We start from the raw sequence: 10,872 nt of genomic DNA on the forward strand, positions 1-10,872 counted from the left end.
TTCTTCAATGACAAATTTGGGTGTTATCTCTTGTAGTGTATGGCGTACTAGGTCTGTAATGTATTTCGCTATGACTTTTGAAGTTGCATTCCTCATGTCAGAGGTGATGAAATTTATTGAACAACTATGTCTCTTTTCAAAGTTAACTACTTTGAAAAGTTCTGATCCTCTGAACCTTGAACTGTGGAAACGCCAAATGCAGGTTGGATCAACACATCTGATGTAATACCGTTGCGTGCATGACTTTTCTACCTTGTACTGTTGATGACGAGTAATTGCAATGTTATTCATGCACTTTTTCACGGTATCTTTGTCTTTGAATAAAATGCCAACTTCTATTTGATCAATCGATGCACTAGGTGTCAAAATTTGTGTATCATTTTGTATCCTCTTCCTTTTTAGTGTCTTTGTTTTGTTGCATGGCTGTGTTTGTGTCTCTTCAACTGTCATGCTCGGAGTAAGTGATACAACATTTATTGAAGTTGGATGCTGAGAAAGGTCATTGTTTACAACTTGCTCAATGTTTGGTGGTTGCCATTGTAGCTGCTGAGGTGTCTGGTTAGGAGTTACTATTTCGCTCTGCTCATGTGGAATCCCAAGGTTATGTCCAATAGGGTTGTGTTGTTCGTCATCCAATCCAACTTCAGACATGTCTTCTTCATAAGCAATGCAGAGTTGTCTGTCAATTTCCTCTATGGTTTGTCCTTCTGTCATTAGGATAGATTCATTATGATGTTCTTGTAATGGGTTGTTCTCCGCATCAGCTGAATTGAACTCTAATATGAAACGGGAATTCCTGAAGTTGTCATTGTTGTTGAGCAGGTACAAGCAAGTGTGAAGATCAATGTCGTTTGTTACACGCATCCCTTTGGATGTTTTCTCACTGGTGTCAAACCATATGTTGGCCTCTTTTTGCTGAGTATCTTGTGTATGCCCCGCAAATATCTGTTGAGTGAATTGTTGAAAATTTACACCATCATTGACAAGTATTAGTTTGGTTTCATGATTAACATAATTGTAGGCGGCGTCCCATTTGCCGTTGAAGGCTACGTAGATGCATCTTGGTGTCATTTTTTGTTAAACTTTCTGCATAAAGAGAGATTCACTTGAGAAAAAACCAAAATGAAATGTATTTAAGTTGTTAGTTTTGAAAATTTAAGTTCTGCCCTTCCCAGCAGGCTTTGTATGTAAAGTCATGAAGTATGCCTGAAACGGCATACTCTACCATTTTGTAAACAGAAGTTCTGCCGCTACCAACATTCTTCAAAAACGGAGTAACTGTTTCTGCAACAGTTATTCCAATGAAATTGCAACAGTTATTTTCATGAAACTGAAAAACCTCCTCTGTCTTTATCCAATTTAAATCAAATCCATGCAACAGTTATTCCAATTTAAAATGGACTAATTTATACTTCTATATAAACCAACACAACTTTTGGAAGAAGGAAAAAAAAAACACTTTACTTCTGAAAACCAGATATAATCACATACAAAATGAACCAAAATCAACATATTGTACATGTTAATGGTGGCCACGGGCAAGCACATGAACATGCTCATCCTCATAACCAAATCCATCCTAATATTGCAAATTTGCAAATTACTCATGAAATTGCTGATATCAAAAGAGACATAGATTTTCTGAGGGCTCTTTACGGTACTCTAAGTAGAGAAAATGATGATCTGCGAAGAGAATTACGATTTGTAAGGCAGAGGTTATTCCAACACACTGGCCAAGTTGACGATGGGGCAATTTGGAATGGGTACACATGAAATTAGAACTGATGATGGTAGTTTGGTACTTATGAAGTTAGGATTTTATGTTTTGTGGATATATATATATTTAAATGTATGTTAATGAAGTGTAAGTTTCTTTAGGTTTGTAGAATTTTACTTTAATGGCTTCTAAACAGAAGTATTGCCTTCTACGGCATACTTGTTCAGAAGTTTGTTCAGAACTTTGCCTGTAACGGCATACTCTACTACTTTGTAAATTGTACTTTTGCCTTCTCCGGCATACTTGTTATGAAATTGGTTCAGAACATTGCCGTTAACGACATACTCTACTCTTTTGTAAATTGAACTTTTGCCTCCTCCGGCATAAGCACTTTTTGTTTTGCTGATGATAATGCAGTAACTGTTTTTGGTTAAAAAAAAAATTAAAAAAAAATGAAAACCTCCTCTACCTTCATCCAATTTAAATCAAATGCCTCCAACAGTTATTCCAATTAGAGGATTGACGCAACTGGACTAATTTATACTTACATAAACCAGAACTTTTGCCTTCTCCGACATACTTGTTATGAAATTGGTTCAGAACATTGCCGTTAACGGCATACTCTACTCTTTTGTAAATTGAACTTTTGCCTCCTCTGGCATAAGCACTTTTTGTTTTGCTGATGATAATGCAGTAACTGTTTTTGGTTAAAAAAAATAAAAAAAAATGAAAACCTCCTCTAGCTTCATCCAATTTAAATCAAATTCCTGCAACAGTTGTTCCAATTAGAGGATTGACGCAATTGCACTACTTTATACTTCTATATAAACCAGAACTTTTGCCTTCTCCGGCATACTTGTTATGAAATTGATTCAGAACATTGTCGTTAACGGCATACTCTACTCTTTTATAAATTGAACTTTTGTCTCCTCCGGCATACTTGTTCTAAATTTGCACACAGTTTACCTTAATTCAAGTTTAAATCGATAAGCATTACCTGATTTAAATTGAATTTACTATAATTACAATTTCAAGTAAATAAACATTGTATACTAATTTAATTAAGGTATAAAGTAATTAAAATCAGAACAAAGCATTAAATCCAATCGATTCTATTTTGCTGATTAATTTTATCATGCGTAATGTTCAATCTGAGCTGTATGTCATCTGTTTCTTAATAATCAGGTCGTAGAAGATGATCTTTTTCAAATATTAACAATCTAAACTCAATAAAATCGTTAAATTGAGTTGAATTAAGATTTATACCTTTTACTGATGTTGTAGCAGCAAAATCAATGGAGAAATCTGGCTTGAAACAACGATTTGAATAATTGAGAAATCTGGCTTGGGAACGAAGTTGGGCTAGGTTAACGATAGAAGGATTTGAGAATAACGATTTTTGTTGTGTTTTATATGTAACGGTTAGGGATAGTAATGTCTTTTTACTATGTTAGTTTTGCTCGGAAGGGCAATAATTAAAGACCACCATTTTGAGGGGCAAAATCTAAAGACCAGCCCAAAAGAGGGGCATTCGCGCCAATTGCCCGCTAAACAAATACCCTTAATTCCTAAATCAAACCTCATTTCTAAGCCTTACCCAAAATCCTAATTGTTTCTTTCCTTACCCAAAATCCTAATTGTTTCTTTCCTTTCTTCCTCTTTTCAATTTCTGTTAGAGCTTCATGTTAACGTTCAATTAAATCGGAATATTGGTTTCCGATTTTCAATTTTTATCGCCAAGATTATCAGTTTAGTTGCTTAATTGATTGCTGGGTATGTAAATGTTGAATCTTGAAAAGTATCCAGAAACCAAAAAGTTCACATTTTTCTTGTAAGAAAGTGTTCTTCGTCAAGTGGGGGAATAAATTACACTTTGAACGAGATTGGGGGTGGTAAAAAAAACGCACGTAAAATTATAATGCTAAAGTAAATTTTTTATGTAAATTTAGGGGTGATTTTATGTATTTTCTCATTTCATAAGCCTTTTCAAAATTAGGTTGCATTGTGCCTAGGCAATCAAGACCAAATATTTATTTCTAGCAATATTAGACCAAAGATCATTTGAATTTCCAATTTGCTTCCGTATTTTACCAGCACCACAAGGTTAAATTTCTTTATACTTTCAAATGCCCAAATCGTCATTTCTTTTACTCTTATCAATAGTATAGTATTCGAATTGACAAAATGTAAAGTTAACAAATTGACTTTGAGCCTGTTTGGATGGGCTTAAAAAATAAGTTGGGGCAGATAAGTTGAGCTATCCCAACTTTTTTTTTTTTTTTTGGCTTATAAGCTGTCTTCAGCTTATAAGCTGTTTTTTTTAAGTTAAGCCAAACGGGCCAACTTATTTTTTTGGGCTTATTTTAAGCACAAAATGACTTATAAGCTGACCAGCTAAACACTCAAAAAAACAAAAAACAGCTTATAAGTTGTTTTCAATAACTTATAAGCAACAACTTATAAGCTAAGCCAAACAGGCTCTTTAACTTAACAAAGTTAGTATAAAAGATGGAAAAGGATTGAAAATACCTCTCTACGTTAGAAAAAGGGCTAAAAATATCCTCCAAATTTATTTTGGGTCAAATACACCCCTCTCATCCTTAAAGTTTTCAAATATACCCATGTCTTGACGGAAATTATCCCCCAAAATAACCTGAAATTATTTTTTAAACCCGCTCCATCATTTAAACCTGACCCAATTAAATAATAACCCATAAGATCCCCTTATTCCCCCAATACATAGGTTTGAAGTTTGAGGGTATTGGGGAAATAAGAAAATCTTATGGGTTATTATTTGGTTAAGTTGGGTTTAAATGATGGAGCGAGTTTAAAAAATAATTTCGAATTATTTTGGGGATAATTTCCTTCAAGACAGGAATATATTTGAAAAATTTACGGATGAGAGGGATATTTTTGACCTAAAATAAGTTCGGAGAATATTTTTAATCCTTTTTACAAAATATTTCCAAAGTAGAGCGGTATTTTTTTTTTTGACCCTTTTCCCTATAAAATAGGAAGAAAAAGTAAGTAAAAAAAATTGCTAGAAAGAACAACACTCTCAAGCCTAACTTGTCTCAGTTGCTAAATACTGAATCTGCTACTCTCTCATATACATCTTATTAAACCATAGAAAAATTGTCTAGTTCCACTATGCAAATCTTAACAACATCTACATTCTCCACCCAAAATTACCCATATTCCAATTTTTTAAACCAGCCAGTAAAAAAGATAAAATATCCAGCCAAAACAAGAAGAAGGAGATCAAGAATGGAGATTTTAGCCATGACAAGTGTTAATTCAGATAACAATGAAAACCCCACAAAGTTAATTACCTTTTTAGGTAAAGGGGGTTCTGGGAAAACCACTTCTGCTATATTTGCTGCTCAGGTTAGTCAATTAACTCTCGTTTCAATTTATTTGTCTTAGTTTGACTTAAAAATATGAAGTGAACTTCTGAATTTTGTGGGCCCTTTGAATCTTGTTGTTTTAAATATGTCACGTAGGACGTTGGGGTAAAGAGTTACTAAATATAGAACGTGACATTCTTTTTTAAACGGACCAAAAAAGAAGTAAGACAGACAAATCGAAAGGGAGGGTGTATTAAGTTTTGCTCTAAAGATTCTAACTTTCTGGTCATTTTCTCTTTTATAAGTAGTAGATGGGAATGTTGTTTGTTTAGTTGAAAATGTGGGATTGTATTGATGCTTCTTGAATCATTTGGGACTGAATTGAATGTAATAAAATTCTATCCCTGGCTTCTGTGAGAGGATAAGAAATGCTTGTACATTTGATAGGGTAATAACATTTTTGGTCCCTAAGTTATTGGTAAATTCTGTTTTTGGTCCTTGTGATATATAAACCAGCATATTTAACCTTCAATTAATTAAAATGTATGCTTTTGGTCCCTTCGTATTGAAAATATGTTGCATTTGACTATTTATGTAACTGTATTCTATGTTGCGTGGACATACCCCACTTTCACCGGGTATGTTGTTGTTGTTGTATGTTGCCTGGACTCTTCTAAAATTCCATTGAGTGCGTATTGGATCCTTCAAAAGTAGTGCATTTTTGGAGGATCCAACATGGATGCGGCAACTTTTTTGAAGAGTCCGAGCAACATAGATTGTATTACCATCAAATTTGGAGCAACACTTCAAACGTAACATAATACATGAGTAAATTAAGTGGTGGAACAGTTACTACTTATGGTAAATTTGTGAATATTCACAAGCAAATGAAGCAAAAGGGCACAATTCAATTGATCAAAGGTTTAATGTGCTTAGTCAGATATCATTGGGACTAAAAAAAGAATTTACTAGTAACTGAGGGACCAAAAGTGTTATTAACCCCGTCACATATGTAAGATAAAGAAAGCTTTCATTGCTCTACGTAGAACTTGTATAATAGTATTAAAATTTGCTTGAAGAACGGCTTATGGTTTTCGATGAAAACAGGAGATTCCCGATCTGTATGGTGTACTCAACTTAGCAAAGTATCAAGTTTTTGTTGAATTTTTGGGTGAAGATTTCTACACTTAACTTTTGAGTGTATAAATCAAGAGAAAGATGGTAGCGTTATATTTGAATTGTGTAAGCAAAAAAGTTTGGGATATTTTGTATTTTCTTGTCAAACGAGAGCCTCCTCTGATTCTTTGCTTATAAATGTCAGTCAAAGGATGTAAAGCTTAACATGCGTACTCGAATGAGCTATTCGTGCACTCATGATTAATGCTGTTAAATGCTTTATAGTCTCACTGTTGATAGAATATTTAGCTTTGAAGTTGAATAGTGCTGTCTATTAGTTGTTTCAAAAGAGCAAGGCAACTGAATTTTAACCAAAACTACGTAAAGATTAAGTTTTTCTAATGAGTTAAGTATATCTGTTTAACTGAGTCAAGCTATGATTTATAAGGTTTATGATATATTCAACAAAGCTCAGAGTAGAAGAACAAGTCACTATTTAGTTCATTTGTCTTAAATAAGATTCAACTGTCTTTTCTCTACAAACCGTTGACTTCAAGGAGGTATACCAATCTTTTAATACATAATCAAAATCAGAAGAGCATGAATTCTAACTTTAATACCTCTATTCATGATACTGCAACAAATACACTAGCAAATTCACATTTTCTCTTGTCACAAGCTCATACTCTCTCGTTTATATCAACAATAAAAAAATTGTTACTCTTTTTCTTTTCCTTGGACTCTGGGGGTATGGAGCAAAGAAAGGTAAAAAACACCCAGAAGTAAGGGGCACGGGGTGGGAAATGAAGAAACCTCATGAATTGTTTAGAAGTTTTTTCCCAAGAGAGCGCCTTAAATTTTTTTTACAGCATGTTCTTTCCCTTTCAATTTTCACCATTTGTGTATTTTTTTTCCCTTTCAATTTTCAGTGTATGTTCTGTGATGTTATGGCATGTTCATCTAGTACTCACACATATAAATATAGAGACAATCCACATCGACCCCTCAATCTGCTGCTGTCTTTTTCCCCTGTAAAACCTTTTCTCCCTTGAATATGATAAAGTTAGGTATACTAACTGACTCTGTACGTTTCTTACCAGCATTATGCAATGGCAGGGCTTAAAACCTGCTTGGTGATACATTCTCAAGATCCGACAGCTGAATATCTTCTGAATTGTAAGATTGGGACATCGCCAATAACATGCAATGACAACCTCTCAGTTGTTAGATTGGAAACTACAAAAGTCTGTTCTTGTTTAACCCCTAATGCACTCGTCTTCCTGCAATATTGAGATTATACATTTGGTTGCAATTCATTTAGGCTGAACAAACATCAGTAATTGCAGATGCTCCTCGAACCTCTCAATAAACTGAAGCAAGCAGATGCTCGTCTTAAGATGACTCAAGGAGTTCTTGAAGGGGTGGGTATGTAACTTAGTGGTGCGTTTTATCTGGCGTTATTTTGCCAGAAAATGGATGAGTCGCTCTTTCAGTAAACTTTCTTCAAAATGTAGTAGGTGGTCGGAGAAGAGCTTGGAGTACTTCCTGGAATGGATTCCATATTTTCGTCCCTAGCACTTGAGCAGCTTGTAGGATTTTTTGGAAATGTGGTTCAACAAAAAAGCAAAAAAGAGAAATTTGACATCATTATATATGATGGTATGAGTACTGAAGAAACGATTCGGATGATTGGTGCGACCAGCAAAGCAAGGTTAGATCTTCTCAAGACTCGTTAATAGCATATTTGACCAAGCTTCCAAAAACTGTTTATTTTGGAAAGTGCTTTTTGTAAGATGTGCTTTAAAAAAAGTACTTTTGGAGAGTAGCAGTTTGTGTGTTGACTAATCAATTTCAAAAGCACTTTGCGAATATTAGAGCTGTAATTTGTGCTTGGGCAAAGTTCCAAAAGTGCTTCCGGAGAAAAGCTACAATTTTTAGCTTATGAAAATCAGCTTTTGTTGCTACTCAAAAACACTTATTTTGTTCCTAAAAGCTTGGTCAAATACCTCAATTCTCTAAAATAAGCACTTTTGGTTTCCCAGAAGCTGCGCCAAACAGGCTATAAATGTCTCTATGCCAAAACTCATGTGGAATATCATATCTTTATTTCCACATGCAGATTATACTTAAAATATCTCCGCAATGTAGCTGAAAAAACTGATTTGGGAAGGCTGGCAAGTCCCTCACTTTTGAGACTTGCAGAAGAAGCCATGACTCTAAGTGGTAGAAAACTTAATCTGAATGGGAAAATGAGTTCAGAAATTTGGGACCTTCTAGAACAAGTATTGGAGGTATGCCAGCTACTAATCTGTTTTCAATATACCATCTATTTTGAACTAAAGGCTCTAATGATTTTGCATTCTGCAGAGAGGGTCTACAATATTTTCAGAACCGAAAACGTTTGGTTGCTATATTGTGGTGGATCGAAACAGCCCTGTGTCTTTGGCTTCTGCTTTACGTTACTGGGGTTGCATAATCCAAGCTGGTGCACAGGTTTCTGGTGCATTTGCTCTCAATTCAAGTGCAGAGTTAGGGGCAACAATTGAGGAGTTCTCACCTTTGCCTTCTGCTTTCGTTCCACATATCTCAGTGGGACCCCGTTTAGATTGGACCAAGATTATGCAGGATAGTCATAGCGAGAGTGCACGGAGTCTTCTGACTGTAACAGCTCATAAGACCAGCATTCCTCCGGTTATCTTTGATCCAACCAAAAAGAATGTCACACTTCTCATGCCCGGTTTTGACAAATCAGAAATCAAGCTATATCAAGTATGTAGTCTGGTTTGTTTCACCTTTCTGCATTATGTGTATACTATGATGCCAAATAGTGATCCTCCTGTGAACTTCAATGCAATTAAATTCTTCACTAGATATTGGGTTCATTTGGTCTATGTTGCTCGGACTCTTCAAAAATATTGCCGGTGCGTATCGGACACTCCAAAAGTAGTGCATTTTTGGAGAATCCGACACGGGTGCGGCAACGAAAGTGAAGAGTCCGCACAACTTAGCATTTGGTAACAGTCTAACAGAGCATTTTTATATTAGTTTTCACGAGTGAAGGGGAATTAAATCTCTTGAATAGGATAAGCGTTTGCTAATTGATAATTCCTATAGGCTATAAGCATTTGCGATAAAACTTCTAAAACTATTCTCTAGCTAAACAACGTGGAGGTATATCTCAAGAATGATCTGCTTCTCCTGGACTTAAGACTCAGTTTACCTGTTTAGTCTCTTGACTTGTCTAGTAGATTGAAGTTTGTTAAGGCTAGTCAAGTTATCCAAATGGGAAAAACTGCAAAGAACTCTGACTAATGAAACATTAAAGAGATGCTTACATTTATATGAAACACTATATTATGTAGTTAGGTGATTAAGATTATCCGTAGCTACCTGTTCTAAGATGTGATATGATTTTTGCTGTTATTATAGAACATGAAAAGTGCTTATGACATCTAACTTGTGATAGGTTATCCAAATTGAGAGTCACCAAAGGCTACCTTTTTTGGTGTTTTTAAACTCCCTCCATCCCAATTTATGTGAAGGTATTTGATTGGCCGCAAAGTTTAAGAGAGAAAAATAAGACTTTTGAAACTTGTGGTCTAAAATAAGCGAAATTTTTGTGGCTAAAAATCATTTCATTAAGGGTAAAATAAACTAGGAAGTTTAAAATCACATTGGTACTAAATATAGAAAGATGTCAATTCTTTTTTAGACTAACTAAAAGAGAAACAATGTCACATAAATTGAGACTGCGAGAGTATTTGTTTTATTTTCTCCGTCTTCTTACAGTTTTTACTACTGAAAACCAAACTATAGGGTGAAACTAATCAGAATTTCTGGTTATTACAGTTTAGAGGAGGGTCTGAGTTGTTGGTGGAGGCTGGTGATCAGAGACGTGTCATTCGTCTACCACCTCAACTTCAAGGCAAGGTTGGAGGTGCCAAATTTACAGACAGAAGTCTTGTTATCACAATGCGATAGCAGATGAAATCAAGAAACTTCAACAACATATTTAGCTGCAAGCATGCAGAAAGAGTCACTTCATATCAGCTGTTGTAACATCATTAATTTTATGAGCTTTTACTTGGTCAATCAATAAATCTTTTTTCTATTTGTTTACACTGGGGGGTTGATCATGTTAAATGGAGAAAAAGATACTGATGATTGATTCACCACAGATTAAATTCTCAAGTTTCTTGTACACTATTCGTATGGTCATATTCACAAATCGTCGTTGGAGATGCCATTCTTCTTCAAGTTACAACTAAATGCTCGAATTCCTTTTATATTCAATAGTTATATTTGTCACGGCCCAAGTTCAGGGCACCTATTGTCTGCTTTAAGCCTAGGCTTACACAATCGAGCTCCAAAAGCGCGTCTAAGGTCCTTACAAAGCTCTTCACTTTTCTCTCCCATTCTGGTGTGGGATTTGCCTAAGGTGTCATGTGCACCTCATCTTTAGAAGCTGTCAGCGTAGAAGCCTGTCAATCGTGCTTGACCCGCCCTTGTCAGCCAGCACTCCATCAGGGGCGTCACAATATCAATTAGAAAATTTGCAGGACTATAATGAATAAGGTATCCAAGTGTTCCACATTCATTTTTGGGTAATATATACTCAAATTTCACAGAAATGAGGTTTTTTGCCTTGTAGCTCTTACCCCTTGAAGGGGGACAGGATTTTCACTTTTGTTT

General features: G+C 35.2%; 1 protein-coding gene across 1 annotated transcript; it reads left to right on the plus strand.

Moving 5' to 3' along the window:
- The first annotated feature begins 4,749 nt into the window (after positions 1–4,749).
- On the plus strand, positions 4,750–10,449 carry LOC132641837 (uncharacterized protein At1g26090, chloroplastic). The gene is made up of 7 exons (XM_060358928.1): positions 4,750–5,104; positions 7,281–7,424; positions 7,527–7,601; positions 7,698–7,891; positions 8,300–8,471; positions 8,548–8,949; positions 10,030–10,449. The coding sequence occupies exons 1-7, from the start codon at positions 4,868–4,870 to the stop codon at positions 10,159–10,161; spliced, it is 1,356 nt and encodes a 451-aa protein (XP_060214911.1). The 5' UTR covers positions 4,750–4,867; the 3' UTR covers positions 10,162–10,449.
- The last annotated feature ends 423 nt before the right edge of the window (positions 10,450–10,872 follow it).

Source organism: Lycium barbarum, chromosome 5 (assembly GCF_019175385.1).
Source record: "Lycium barbarum isolate Lr01 chromosome 5, ASM1917538v2, whole genome shotgun sequence".
Lineage (NCBI taxonomy): Eukaryota > Viridiplantae > Streptophyta > Magnoliopsida > Solanales > Solanaceae > Lycium > Lycium barbarum.